This window comes from Myotis yumanensis, unplaced genomic scaffold (genome assembly GCF_028538775.1).
Source record: "Myotis yumanensis isolate MYYU_CA2020_CCGP unplaced genomic scaffold, mMyoYum1.0.hap1 SCAF_3, whole genome shotgun sequence".
Taxonomy (NCBI): Eukaryota; Metazoa; Chordata; class Mammalia; order Chiroptera; family Vespertilionidae; genus Myotis; species Myotis yumanensis.
Window position 1 is genome coordinate 103,516,248 of NW_027223754.1, and position 16,100 is coordinate 103,532,347.

The following is a 16,100-nucleotide window of genomic DNA, read 5'->3' on the forward strand; positions in this document are numbered from 1 at the left end:
AGAAAACTTAAAAGATAAATACACAACATGGAAGGTATTGTTGCATGCTCATCAGACTTTTCAGGGAAACAATTTAAGGCAGTGAAAAGCACATTAGGCTGGGAAACAATCACCCAGTTTTTTTTTCCCAGCTCTGTCACCAAGGGATCCTGAAATGCTGAGCAAGGTAAATAAGTTCTCTTTTAAAGGAAATGGTTGAGTTAAATGATTTCTAAAGTCCCTTTGAAGTGTGATTTGATATTCTAAGCCATATCTTGGTTATACAAAGTGACTTCCACCTTTTTATTAATGAATATGTGTATATCCCCTTGTCTTCATGTTTATACAAATAACTATCAGGAAGATTATCCAAACTGAAAGGAATTCAGAACAAAAGCAATTACCTTTTGATTCTCATTTAACTCCTCTTATTGAAGCATCCATCTTATATAGAAACTGCTGTTTGAAATTTTAACACTGCTATTCTGGCTTCTGTATTAAATAATAAGGAAAATAAGACTACTCCCATTCCAGAGAGGCCATAAACTATGCCCCAAACAGAGTTGTCAGTGCTGACACCAGGCCAGGCCTTGAGATATGGTCTCATGGCCCCTTCCCAGCACACAGGCCTTCTTTCTCAGAAGGCCCGGAAGTCTCATTCCAAATTTGGGAGACAAAGGACTGAAAAAAGTATAAATAAAGAGAGTTTCCTCCATGTTGGGGGCCCAGAATTTGAAAGACACACTGTTCTCTGGGCCTGTGCAGAATTTATAAATACAATGTAACTCCCTTTCTCTTAAGTGTGGCTTGCTTTTTCTCCGGTCTTCTGAGACATTATTATCAGAATCTTCTTAATTTGGCTTTCATTTATCTTATATTTTTTTCTTACAAATAATATGTACTATTTATTTTCATCTAAAATAGAAATGTCTAAAACTCAACTATGAGTATACAAACCAAACTAATATAACCTCATTCTGGAAATGTAGTCTAGATAAAGAGTAAATATATAGCATTAATTGAGTTTGATTAGGCTGGTAGAGAAGAGGCAGGATTGAGAGTGGATGAGGCTGGAGAAGAGACATGACTCACAATATTTATTTAGTTTGTCATAAATTCCTGAAGCATAAAAATATCCAAAGGTTAGTAAAATTAACATGGATAAGGAAAAAGAAATGGTTTGATATCACAGTTAATCTTTAATTATCTTTATGTGTGTTTTGGGCAGAAATAAAATATTGGGGACCAGCTGTAATTATGAGAAATATTAATCATGTTCTGTTAACCGTGATGTTTTGTTCTGATTAAAGAAAGCACATTCTAACCTGGCTGAGAGTTTTACCAGGGATCTCGGAGCTCACCTGGAAATTTGGCCCCTCCTCCCCACCTGAGATCTGCCTATTATCATGGAAAGATGAACAACCTTGCTGCAGAAAGGAAATAATGGAGACCAGGATGCCCCTTGCTCTTTGCAAACCCTCAGCCCACATTGCCCACATTGCTTGTAACCTGTAGCTATTATACCCATTCTTATTCTTTTTTCCTACTTCCCCATGCCTATAATACCCATTTTTATTTTGCATACTCATTCTTATACCTTTGCCCACTTTCCCATGTAATCTTTGTCCTTGTACCTCATATAAGCAACTGGGCTATGGCAAAGGGAGGGTAGAGAGCAGATTTTCCTGGATGACCTGCTATTCTTCCATACTGCCAGCATTATTGAAATTGGTTGAGTCATATGATTCAACCCTGTCTCTGCTTAATTGGCTCAAGCAGTGACAGGCAGCCCAGACCCATTGGTTGTCCGGTTTCATGTGCAGCAACTTGAATCAAAATACTTAAATTTAGAGATAGGAATATAAAAATAAAATTTTCAAGCCTAGCAATGTATAACAAGTAAAGCTTTTAAATTTTACCTTCTCCCCCTGAAAGGAGTGAATCATTGTTTTAATAGGAAAGCCCAAGTCAGTGTTAAACTCCTTTTGCATCTAAGAAATGATGGTAACATATTCCTAACAATGCATCAAAAGTGTGATAATTCTATGGGGTGTGGGAGGGAGAGTTGGAAGTCAAAATTTTGGAGTGGTTCTCCATGATTCTGGTGGCAGCACACATGAATTTCTTAAAATATTAGAATAGATCCTCATATCTTCTTGTAAGTTTTATGGCATATTAAAACCCAAAATTCCCACTGCTATGGCCCAAAATGAAAATAGTAAAGACAAATTTATTTTGCATGTACTCTTTATTTTTGGACTCAGAAACACTTTTTAAATTGATATACTCCTATGACAGATAACATAATATAGTATTATTCGCTAATAGCTTCTTAGGGATTAAATGAATTTCTTATAAATTTAAGAAAAACATAGAAAAAAGAGCAAGTATATTTTGATGTGGAAAGGAATAAGCCAGAGTTTGGCTTTTTGAAACCCTACCTTGTTTATCTTAAAAGAAAACATTATTTCTTACACTGTTTAAATTGTCTTTTGCATGTGACTATCTTACAATGTTAAATATATTACATAGCACATCCTCCTATATAATAAAAGGCTAATATGCAAATAGACTGAATGGTGGAACAACTGGAACAACCGAACAACCGGTCGCTATGATGTGCACTAACCACAGGGGGCATGTGCGGAACATGGCGGGCATTGGCTGCAGCGGGATAGTGGACGAGGTGAGCGGGGGTGACCGACCAAGGTGGGCGCTGGTCACTGTTGTCAGGGCGAGCCTCTGGTGGTTACTGAAAATCTTTGCTCCTGCGTGCTGCAGTCCCACCCAGAGCTTGCACCCGCAGCTGGTGCTGGAGCTGCTGCTCGCACCCGCTGCTGGTGCCCAGTGCTGGTCCCGATCACTCAGAGCCATCAGTGGGTGCAAGCAACCCTGATCGCCCCTGAGGACTTCTCCACCTCCCCCTGCTCCTGAAGGGCGATCAGGGCAGCAGCTGCTGTTCGCACCTGCTGCTGGTGCCTGCCCCAATCGCTCTGCACCATCAGTGGATGCAAGCGGGGCCTGCACTGTCATTGCATGCGAGCGGCGGCAGCGGGGCTGCTGGCAGGCAGGGGACCGGGGGCTATGACAGGAGGGCCTGGGTGGGGGTGTGGAGGATGAGTTGAGACCGGCCCCTGTGCCTACTGCAATCCACTATTCCTTTCAAGGTGCATGAATTCGTGCACTGGGCCCCTAGTATTCTCACATCTGTTTCTCCCATAATAGAAACACAAACACCACCCCCAATTCCTAGCTCAATTACTAGCATGTGGAACACATGCAATAATTGCCTATTAAAACTAAATCATTACATTTATTTTGCAACCATATGTGGTTTTTGGAAATAATTTCAACTTATTTTTTAACAGAGAAATTAAATATTTGGAGTAAAATAATTTAACTTTTTTTAGAATTGTTAGGAGCAGGAGGAAGAAAGAGAATAGTGGAGACTAGTTATAGTGATAAGAAATATTAATCATGCTCTGTTAACTGTGATTGTTTTGTTCTGATTAAGAAAGCATATTATAACTTAGCTGAGAGTTGTACTCCCCTGGACCTAGGAGCTAACCTGTAAATACAGCCGATCCTCCTCATCCCAGAGATGCCTATTCTCTTGGATGAAAAGATTAATAACCTTGTTGTAGAAAACTGAGATGTCCCACCCTTCGCAAACCCCCAGACCTCATTGTCTGTAATCTGTAAACATTATACCCATTTTTATTCCTTTTGCCTACTTCCCCATGCCTGAATACCCATTATTATTTTGCAAACTCATTCTTATTCCTTGGTAATCCTATCTAATAAAAGAGAAACATGGTAATTAGCCATACGGCCGCTACCCTTCCCATTGGCTAATCACTGAGATACGCAAATTAACTGCCAGCCAAGATGGCGGCTGGCAGCCAGGCAGCTGACGCGAACAGGGAGGCTTGCTTGCTCCTGGGACAGAGGAAGCCAGGTTCCCCGCCTGCCTTGCCGGCCTCTCAGCTGCTCTCTAAGAAACATTGTAAGAAATATAGAAGCTAAACAAAACCCCAGAAACCTCCTTCCAGTCAGCCTGGCTTCAGCCAACCGGACTGCAACATTGTTTTAAATACAGAAGGTAAACAAAGGCCAGAAACCTGCTTTCAGCAGCGGAGGACTCATAGCTGGAGCCGAGCCTCAGAGCTAAAGCTGGCCCAGAATTAAAAAAAAAGGAAAAAAGGACAGGTTGGGAGCTTCAGTCACCCGGCAGCCTGAAAATGGCCCTCAGCCCCTCACCCAGACTGGCCAGGCACCCCAGTGGGGACCTCCACCCTGAAGGGGGTGTGACCAGCTGCAAACAGCCATCATCCCCTCATCCAGGCTGGCCAGGCACCCAAGCGGGACGCCCACCCTGATCCAGGACACCCTTCAGGGCAAACCAGCCGGCCCCCACCCGTGCACCAGGCCTCTATCCTATATAGTAAAAAGGTAATATGCCTCCCAGCACCAGGATCAGCGGAGCTGCAAGGCCTCCCGGCACTGGGATCAGCGTGACAGGGGACAGAGCCCAAACCCCCTGATCGCCCTGCGGCTCTGTGTGTGACAGGGGGCAGGGCCACAACCTCCCTATCCACCCTGCTCTGTTTGTGACAGGGGAAGGCACCCCAACCCCCTGATCAGCCCTGCTCTGTGCCTGATAGGGGGAGCTCCCCAACCCCCTGATTGGCCCTGCTCTGTGCGTGATGGGGGGAGCTCCCCAACCCCCTGATCGCCCTGCGGCTCTGTGTATGACAGGGTACGGAGCCCCAACCCCCCTGATGGGCCCTGCTCTGTGAGTGACAGCGGGCGGTGCCCCAACCCCCCAATCGGCCCTACCCTGAGCATGACTAGGGGTGGCATTGCAACCTCCCGATCCGCCCTGCTCTGTGCATGACAGGGGGCGGCGCCCCAACTCCCCAGTTGGCCCTGCTCTGAGTCCGACCAGGGATTGGGCCTGCCCTCTGCCACCAGGGACTGGGCCTAAGCCAGCAGGTCATTATCTCCCGAGGGGTCCCAGACTGCAAGAGGGCACAGGCCGGGCTGAGGGACCCCCTCTCCCCCCTGAGTGCACAAATTTGTGTGCACCGGGCCTCTAGTTATAATATAAAGGCATATTAGTATACGCTCCAAAGCAATTTATCTTAGAAGTTCAAAGTGGCTATTGAATGTCAGGGTATTAATTCCCAAAACATCACTATGAGAACTTTAAAAATTAAGATATGAAGTGAGAAATAAGTGAGGAATGATTTGTCTCATGTCAGTGGTATGATGAAAGCACATACCTAAGTCCATGTATTTTCTGCTTTCCAGTAACATTTTTCAAAGGAAGTATAATTTTCCAGTATAAGAGAAACATGTTTCTGAGCAGTCATAATGTTTTTTACAAACACAACTTCTTGGCATTTAATATGATTGAGAGTAGAAGCAAAATGTTGGACAATTAAACATATTCTGAAATTGTTAGGGGAAGAAACATAATATTCTCCTAGCTATTGGTTATAAGAAATAAAATAATAAATATTAATCATGCTCTGTTAACCATGAATGTTTTGTTCTGATGAGAGAAAGCACATTCTAACCTGGCTGGGAGTTGTATTCCCTGGGACATGGGAGCTAATATCGGAATGCAGTCCATTCTTCTTCCCAAGAACTGCCTATTATTATGGAAAGATTCACATCCTCGTGGCTGGAACAATGTAGTCCTGGAGGCACCTGCTCTTTACAAACCCCAACCCCTATTACCTGTAATCTGGTCCCAGAGCGCCCAGAGGTGCCTGCCCTCTTGCGACCCCTGCCCACCTGAGCTTGCGTGACTTGTAACCTGTAATGATTATCCCGTGCCTACTTTCCCATGCCTGTAATTCCTACTTCCCCAAGTAATCTTTGTCCTTTTACCCAATATAAAGCAGCTAGCTTATGGTGGGGTGCAGAGCAGATTTTTTGTGGATGACCTTCTGCTCTCCCATACTGCTAGCATTATTGGAATAAACACTCATGTATGATCCAACCCTGCCTCTGCTTAATTGGCTGAAGTAATGAAAGAAAGCCCGGAACCCTTGGTTGTCAGGTTACATAATCTAGTGACTCTGGTGGGATGTAAGTGATTGACTCCTCTGGGGTGAATACTGGCGATCCAGCTTGCTGTCTGGACTAGGGGTTCCTGGGGCTGAGGCCTGGACTCTTTTATTTGCAGCACTGCCAGGAATTTTCCTGTTTTGAGTCCCAGCCCCAGCCTCAGCAATCTCCATCATCTCACCTAAGATGTAAGTTGAATCAAGCATTTCTGTATGACAGAAGAATCAATCTTGTTTGTATGGCACAAGAAGCATTTGCTGCCTCTCATCTGGGCTTAAGGCATGCATTTACTGGGTGAGCCTGACCAGGTCCTGGTAGCAAGAGACCTCTAGTGGTCCTTGCCTGGTATTTGAGCCCTTAGTCTGATCCATTCTGGGACAAGAGACATTGCTCTGCTTCAGTGTTTGTGTTTATTTATTTATTTTGTTTGTTTGTTTTTTAAATGCAGCGCATTCTGAAGTTTCTGTGGCTGGACAGACAAGAAGCATGGTGTTTAGCTCTTGTCTGGGGGTTGTGTGTGCCTGTAAATATGATGCATAGAGTATCTCTGTTGATTGTTATTTTGACTCTTAGTTGTCTGGTTTACTTGTTTAAAGATGGGGCACATCCCATTTTTCTGGGGGCCCCAGCTGCTTGTGGCAGGCTGAACCCATGGCATGGAGGAACTTCCCAGCAGCTGCTGAGAATTCTTAATGTTGGGAACCCTCCCTGCTTTCCTTCTCAAGACATCAGCCACTCCAAATTCTTTGCTAGTGAGAGTTTTGTCTGTCTGTAATGTAACTTTGGTTAAGGGTGTTCTTTGCTTTCTTTCTTATCTTTGGGGGACTTAGTTTACTCTTTTTTATTTTATGAACACTGGGAATCCTCTGTTTCTGTTGTTCAGGCTTCCACTACTCAGAATGAAAGGTCATTTGCTGTGCTGGGTTAGTGTAAGATAATATTCTAAAATTAATGTCCCAGTCCCTACTATTGGGAATACTCATCTATTTACTTTAGGGGTTGTTTTTGTTTCTATTTTGAAATAGGGTAAGATCTCTTCTTATATGCAAGATTTCATGTTGTTACAGTCTACTCAGAAAGAAAATTATGGGAAATAAAACTTCTACCCCCCCCCCCCCCCCAGAGTTTTTCTCCTAGAAGGGCCTGAACTGCAGAAGTGCCCTCAAGGAAGGGGGCCACTCCCACTTTGTAAAGTCTTTGGTAACTTAAAACTTTGGTTCTGCTGGTTTAAATAGTAGAAATTATTAAATATTTAGGTATTTTGAAATAACAGGATACTGAAATATTAATTAATCTGAGTTTGCCTACTTTTGACCTTTTATTACAGAAAAGCTAGAAAATACACTTGAAACTGTTAGTGAATGTTTTATAATAGAAATATGTCTCTCAAAAGTGTAAATATACTTGCCAATCTAAATAATGTTGTTTACTTTTTAGTGATCACCTAAAAATTAAGGTTTCTGAGAATTAAGAATTCTAACCAATTGGAAAGAAATTATATAGTTTTGGTAATAGAAAGAATGAGTCATGGAGATACATTTTGAAGAAAAAAAGAAAGTGAGTTCTAAAGCTGGTTATTTCTGAATACCTAAGAAGGTTTGTGAAAGTTGTAGAAAGGTTTGTGAAAGTTATGGAAGGGTTGTGAAGAAAAATATTAAAAGGAAATTATAGATAATCTGAATAATAAATTTAATTTCATAAATGAGTCTAAAGTAAGCTAATACAGAATTTTTTTTTACTCTTTTCTAGTCTGCTAAAAGGTAAAAAAAAAAGTCTTTCCTGTTCTTGCCCAGGAAGCAAAAGTTCTATAAATTATGGCAATGGTTATATATTATGTTATATTAATCAGGTACATGATTGCTTAAAAAGTCTACCTTCTTAATTGTGGGAACTGAAGTTTTGCTAGCCTATGGTTGTGTTTAATACCTTTTGTCACTTTGATTGAATAATAATACTGTTGCATAATAATAATAAGGATGATATATAACCTTTTGGTAAAATAAGTTTGACAACCTTCCCAGGGTTTGAATTTTAAGAAACTTTTCTTGACCTAGAATTGGCTTTAGGTCATTCCAATTGGCCCTGGAATGCCTCAAGGATTTGTTTTCTCTCCTTATGAAGGAAAATTTTCTGCATAAGGTACATGGGAAGCTTTGTCAAATTAAGAATAATTTCATTTATAACTTAATTGTTATTCTGAAATATTGTGTCATTTCATTTATTTATTTATTTATCCTTTTTAAAGATATATATTTTTATTGATTTCAGTTAGAAAGAGAGAGAGAGAGAGAGACATATATCAATGATGAGAGAGAATCATTGATTGGCTTCCTCCTGCATGCTCCCACACTGGGGATCAAGCCCACAACCTGGGCATATGCCCTGACTGGGAATTGAACCGCAACCTCCTGGTTCATAGGTCAACGCTCAACCACTGAGCCACACCAAACAGGCTGAAATATTGTGTCATTTTAAATTTCTTCTTGTCATTTAGAGACAGTCACTGTTTTGTTACGATGCATTTGGAAAAATGTTACATCTTCGGAGGGATCCATGGAAAGGACTCTGACATTTTCAGATCATCCCCTTCTAACTGGATGAAAATTATTAGAACTCTACAGAGTATCTGGATTTATAGAAGTATTGGCAGAAAAAAATCAGGAGAAACAAAAAAATGATTGTGGGACTGAATTAACTGAAAAGAATGATATACTTTTTGTAAATTTTGTGGAAAATATTGCTGATTTTTAATCTTTTTTGTTTTTCACACATAAGGAAACTTGATTCTTTTCTTAAAGCAATTTGGTAAATTATGTATTTTTCTCTGTATCTTATCCCTCCAGAATTTGGCAATTCTTACTAAGTGAGTCATGGCAAGATGCTTCGTTGCATGAATTCTATAAGACCTGTTTCTAATTGTGTTTTATGAACCAAGACTGACTGGAATGTCATGTCTGAGAGAGAAATGCCTGGACTCTGGATGTCACCAGAAAGCTTTAAGGAATGAAGACTAACTTTGAAGTCAATAAGTGAGCCTTGGAGAAATAGCCTGACACCTTGCTTGGTCAGTGGTGCATGGCAGTATTTCCAGGTAAGGAACAAAAGTTGCTTTCCTGAGAGATGGCAATGAAGAAACCTCAAGGCATATTGGGAACCTCAAGAATGTGAGGAAATTCACCCAAGTCAACAGGTACTGCAGGAAAACCTGATAACACTTAAGTGGCTCACTGTCTTTGCCCTGAGGAGATAATTAAAGCCCAGTCATGAAACTCCAGCAAATAAATTTTTTTAAAAACCTATATGATCAATTGCTATTCTTATCGTGTTCATGTAAGTGATCAGGCCAAATTGAAACTAGACTTAATACAATAAATCAATTGGTCTTAATTTGGCTCCTTAATAAAGATGAGGGTGATTTTTTTTTAGGAGGGGGAGTAATTGTGTTTCAGTAGATTCTATAAGATACAATTGTGAATATTAGACTCAAAGCTTTATTTTTTACCTATGAATTAAACTGGATCCTGAATTTATCTCTAGCTTTTACCCCAATAAAACAAAAATTTATAACAAAGTTTGTCTCCACCAGATTACAAGCCCTACTTGTACTCAAGGAATACCACCTCTAGACACGATTGCCACCTCCTTCCATGCCCAGGCTTCATTATACCGCTGACAGAGAGCAAGGATCTCTTGGCTCTGAAAGAAAACTTCATCCCTCTTCAGCTTGAAACAGCTACAGAAGAAACCCTGTGCCCCTTTTCTCTGAAAGAATTCAGAGCAGGATCCTTGAAGGGGGATGTGGTAGTCAGACAGACATGAGCAGAGCAAAGACGATAGGCCAACTGGGGGAGAAATGAATGGGACCCTGAGACATGTATCTCACCACTCCAACTGCTCTGAAGCTGGCAATTGAGGAACCTACGTAGGATGGAACTTGACATTTTGCCTAGTAGGAGTTGGGATACCTATTGTTAATATATTGAATTATACTCATTCTACTTATTTTGGGAGGAAAGTCATATACTGGGACCTTTGTTTGTTGGGACCCATTGTTTGGGAAAAAGATGCCGGGATGTTTTCTCTAAAGGTTACTGCAGTAGTTACCTGAGGTGAATGTGAGACATTTTACTGGGAGTGCTTCAGTATCTAATAACTACAATATGAATTGTTCTGATAATTACACCATCCCTTATAATAATGGACATACTAAGCTGCCAGCTGGCTGTTTTCTGATATGTGGGGTAACTATCTATTCATATATCCCTGCTAACAGCACCTGTTCCTTAGGACGACTGACTGTCTTTATGTCTCAGAAACATCACAGGGTCCCAACAAAAAAGACCTTCTCACAGCCGTGGCACCAGACTGCAACAATGATCTCCATCTGTGGAGCCCTGCTGAATATATTTCTTTAAACATTTTGGTAATGGTAGGCTCCTTTAATGTAGAAGTGACCTGGCTGGCTTGAGCATGGTAAAAGCTCCAAATGCCACTTCCAGGGCTATTCAAGGGAAAAACTGAGAGCTGAGAAATGTCAGGGAACAGTTCTAGAGAATTGGGCAGCAATAGATTATTTGTTGTTGCGGCATAAACACAGTTGTGAGTAATTGAAAGAAATGTTCTGTTTTCATCTTTCTGACAATTCTCAATTGATAGAAAACAACATTCATCAAATTAAGGAAACCATCTTCAAGATCGTACATTCGCTGTATTCTATCCCTGGGAACTGCTTTCAAGGCAAAAGCAAATATAGTCCAGCAGGATGAGATTTTTCATCTAAACCTAATCTCATATATATATGAGATGATAAAAAAAAAAAAAACAGTGGGGAATGTTAGGGGTAGAAACATAATATTGGGGACTAGCTATTAGTTATAAGAAATAAAATAAGAAATATTAATCATGTTCTGTAAACCATGATTGTTTTGTTCTGATTAAAGAAAGCACATTCTAAGTTGGCTGGGAATTGTACACCCCGGAACATGGGCGCTAACATTGGAATTGGAATGCAGTTCATCCTCCTACCCAAGAACTGCCTGTCATTATGGAAATGTTTACAACGTTGTGGCTGAAACAGTCTAGTCTGGGAGGCAACTGCTCTTTCCAACCCCCAGCCCCTATTACCTGTAATCTGGTCCCAGAGTGTCCGGAGGTGCCTGCCCTCTTGTGACCGCCCTCTCCCTGCTCCATGCCTGCATGACTTGTAACTTGTAATGATTATCCCATGCCTACCTTTCCATGCCTGTAATTCCTATTCCCCACATAATCTTTGTCCTTCTACCCAATATAAGCAGCTGGCTTATGGTGGGTTGAAGAGTAGATTTTTGTGAGTGTTATTGGAATAATCGCTCATATATAATTCAACCCTGTCTCTGCTTAGTTGGCTGAAGTAGCGACAGACAGCCTGGACTCTTTGGTTGTCCAATTACAAAATCACTGTGCTTGAATATGGCACAGTATTTTCTAGTTATAATATTTATATAATCATTTAATTGAGAACATTTTATCAAACATAATATGCTCTTGTGTTAGACTCTAAGAATAATGGAAAATATTCAATATGAAATACAAATATATTTAAATACACAATTATTTTTAAATTATTTTTGATGATGCTTTACTAGAAATGAATTATAGTCATGTAGGTTTCTGTTGTTGTTTTATTTTTATTGTTGAAAGTATTACAGATGTCCTCTTTTTTTCCTCATTGTACCCTTCTAGCCCACACCTGCCCCTGACCCCAGGCCTTCTACCACACTATTGTTTGTGTTTGTGAGTTATGCATATATGCTTACAAGTTCTTTGGTTAAAGAACAACTAAAATAAAGAGTAATACTAACATGTTATGTTCTTACCCCTATTGTTCCAAAGCTTTCTGGTTTTCTTCTTATCTTTTTCTTGCACAGGTGTGTCCATATCCATTTGATCAGGTACCAAAGAGATTTGGGGCTCGGAATGACATTGAAGGGAGTAGGCAGGGTACCTCCTTCTTCAAAATAACTCATCCAAAGCTTTGTTCGAGCGAATTTCCATTCTATATCTGCATGGTCCTGAAGAGAAGAACATGATAACTGCTGACAGGTTTCTTAATTATTAATGTCAGATAAACATCACAGAGAGCCTGTAACCTGACTTGTGTAGCTCTTGGAACATTAATTACTCATGAAAACACTGCTGACTCTTGGAGATAGTCATCTAAACATTTCAGATGATGGCTTATCCTGGTAAGAGCCACAGCTTTCTTGTAACTTTTCATCCTTCCCTCTTCCCTGAAACAGACATCTAAAATAATTCCATGTTAAAGAGACAACAGTGATTACTTATGCCTTGAGGATGAATTTTAATTTCCTGCATTGCAAGTTTCTATTAGCTCAGTTTCATTAGATTCTGGCCACAAACAGGGCTTTATGTATTATCCAAGACTTTGAACCCCTACTTATGTGAAAGTCACCCTCATGGCTGCTCATGGCTTAGCCTCCTGGTATTTCTAGGAAAAGTCTTACTTGATACATTTCCATGTGAATAATTAGTGACCATCTTTAGAGAACAGACATAAACTCAGAGAGAAGTTCCTCTAACAAATGTAGAGTTGGGACTATGACACAACATTGAACCTTGACATAATCCTGGCCAAATGGCACCAGATAGGAGTATGACTGGTGGTTGCCCACAAGCCTGAGATTATCCTTCATCATCATTTATTTATCATTCTACTAGAGGTCTGGTGCATGAAATTTTTGCATGTTTAGGGTCCCTAGGCCTACCTGGCGATCAGGGCTGACCTCTGGGGTGACCAGTGGAGTGATCAGGGGGCCCCGCTGGCACCCGCCTTGGCTGATCTGGGGCATGCAGGCTGGGGGAAGCTCCTGCATTGAGAGTCTTCCCCCCTGATGGTCAGTGCATGTTATAGCAACCGGTCATTCGGCCAATTTGGTCAAAAGCATATTAGGCTTTTATTATATAGGATTTTATTATCCCCTGGGAAAACTTAGGAACATTTATGGCAATTAGATAGAGAGCAGCTATGCTCCTCTTGAATTAGCCATAAATTGAATTAAGTAGACAATCTGGGAAGTAGGAAGTGCTAGAAACTAGGTATACATACAGTTAAATAATTCAAAATAATTCATTTTAATCCATTACTATTATAAAAAGGAACTCAGATTTTGGAGTAAGATAATATTAGACTATACATCATTCCAATATTACAAAATTGCTAGGTGCCAATGAATGCATAGGTTGTATATATCTTTCTACTATGAACAATATACACTTTAGTCTAGGCACTGGAGAAATTGTGCTTTCAGTAGGAATCACTATATTTAGAAAATGCATGGCCTCCATTGTTGCTTAGCAATTGTCTGACTGGAGGCTTCAATCATTAGATGGAAGCACAGAAGCTATAGTTTCCCACGTATTTTCCTTCCTGTTCCTCTCCTCTAGTTCCCTCTTTTTTACTTTCTTTCTAAACAAGCTTATGGATTCTAATTTAATGAAGAAAAGTATATTTGTTTGCTGCAGTTATGGAGAACGGGATTCAGTAGAATCTGCTTAAGATAATAAAAAGGTGGTCACCTAAAGTATTGGCTTAGCCTGGCCAGTATGGCTCAGTGATTGAGTGTCAACCCATGGACCAAGAGGTCACCAGTTCAATTCTTGACCAGGGCACATGTCAGTTGTGGGCTCAGTTTCTAGCACTTCCTACTTCCCAGATTGTCTACTTAATTCAATTTATGGCTAATTCAAAAGGAGAATGGCTGCTCTCTAACTAGTTGCCATAAATGTTCCTAAGAGGCAGCTGATCAATGATTCTCTTTCATCTTGATGTTTATATCCCTCTCCCTTCCTCCCTTCAATAAAACATATTTTAAAAATAAATAAATAAATAAATAAATAAATAAATAAATAAATAATTGGCTTATGAGTAGCTTCTGATCCTCCTGATTCTCAAGGAGTCATATATTAAGTGTTATCTTGATTTCATTATGCTATTTTACTACTAAACAAAGCCTGTGATTCTGAAAGAGTCTACACAAAGTCTCCAATGGTTAGAAAAACTGGAACAGTTGATAGATATGTATTTATTGCCATTTTATTGTTCATATTATTGATCATCTTCTTCAAGAAGACCCTTCAACCTTTCATACAATTCTGGTTTGGTGGTGATGAGCTTCTTTAGCTTTTTCTTGTCAGGGAAACTATTTATATGTCCATCAGTTTTAATGATAGCTTTGCAGGATAGAGTAATCTTGGTTGTAGGCCCTTGCTTTCATCACTTTGAATATTACTTGCCACTCCCTTCTGGCCTGCAAAGTTTCTTTTGAGAAATCAGCTGAAAGTCTTATGGGTCTCACTTATAAGTAACTAACTGTTTCCTCTTGCTGATTTGAGGATTCTATCTCTGTCTTTAACTTTTTGCATTTTAATTACAATGTGCCTTGGTGTGGGCTTCTTTGGGTTCATCTTGTTTGGGACTCTCTGTACTTCCTAGGTTTATATGTATGTTTTCTTCTCCAAGTTAGGGAAGTTTTCTGTTATTATTTTTTCAGATAAGTTTTCAATTTCTTGCTCTCACTGTTCTCCTTCCACTCTCCCATGATGTGAATGTCAGTACACTTAAAGTTGTCCCAATGGCAATAAATATATATCTATCAACAATTGAATCGACAAACAAAATGAATAAGCAGAACAGAAACAGACTCATGGATACAGAAAAATTTTTGTTGGTTGCTAGATGTGAGGGTGTGGGGGACTGGGCAATAAAGGTTAAGCGATTAAGATGTACTAATTAGTTGTTACAGAGTAGCCATGGGGATGCAAAGTACAGTATAGGGCAGGGGTCCTCAAACTACGGCCCGCAGGCCACATGCAAATACAAATATTGTATTTGTTCCCATTTTGGTTTTTTACTTTAAAATAAGACATGTGCAGTGTGCATAGGAATTTGTTCATAGTTTTTTTTTAAAAAACTATAGTCAGGCCCTCCAACGGTCTGAGGGACAGTAAACTGGCCCCCTCTTTAAAAAGTTTGAGGACCCCTGGCATAGGGAATATAATCAATAATATTTTAATAACTAGCTGTGGTACTGAATGAATATGGGATTTATTGGGGTGATCACTTATTAAATTATGTAATGTCTGGTCACTGGGGTGTATACTTGCAACTAATTTAATGATATATGTAAACTGTAATTGAAAGTAAAAAAAAAGAAAAACTGGAACTGAACTATGATGGTGATTACTAAAAACCACCTACTGCTACCCATCTTCTAACCTAGTCAATATTTAAGGCTTCACTTAGCTATTTGCTCTCATAGGAAGCCTGCCCCAACCGCCATCAATCTCAGCTGCCTCCCACCCCAGCATGCATGCTCCTTCTCTTCTGTACTTTCATCACATTAGCAAATCGATTTTCTCAATATTGAAATCATTTACTTATTTTATCCCTACTACATCACATTTTTCTTGAGGGCAGAGACTTCCCTATTCTGTGTATCCCTAAAAGCAAGCATATATTTGGCATATATTAGATGCACAATAAATATTTGTTTAAAGAATACATGAGTGAATGAGAAACAGGTTTTAGATATGGCCTGCATGATTGCTTTTGCCTTTTAACCATTAAACTTTACTCTTTTTAAAATATTTTATCCTAAAGCTCTGAGTTAGGACTAGCAGGACAAAAGAAAAAGCCCTCAGGGTAAATTCTGGTATTTTAGGACAGGAGGAAATAAAATACTTGGCAGGTTCATGCTCCAAGGAGACATCATATGCAGGATCCTGGAAAGGACACCTGGTTCAGCTTCTGAGTGCCTGGTCTCTTCTCAAGTAGTTTTAGTATTTGGGTTAAACAAAAATAGAGATTTGAAGCTTATTTTCATCTATGTAAGAAGTAACACTCCACAAAGAAGCAAAAAGAAAATGTCATACTATTCTTGAATAGTGTTCTCTTCATAAACTCCATACACCATACATGTTTTATAGAATCCAAATTGTATACACAGCTTCTCTGTCTATAGCTTTATAATTAGAGGCTTCCTAAT

General features: G+C 39.9%; 1 protein-coding gene across 2 annotated transcripts in view; it reads right to left on the reverse strand.

Annotated features, from left to right (window-relative positions):
- The window catches only part of TRPC4 (transient receptor potential cation channel subfamily C member 4), a 362,390-nt gene that overhangs the window by 35,105 nt on the left and 311,185 nt on the right, over positions 1 to 16,100 (reverse strand). For both annotated transcript variants that reach the window (XM_070409233.1, XM_070409232.1), the window contains one exon: positions 11,913 to 12,107. In XM_070409233.1, the coding sequence (XP_070265334.1) occupies positions 11,913 to 12,107 (195 nt within the window). The remainder of the gene's footprint in view (positions 1 to 11,912; positions 12,108 to 16,100) is intronic.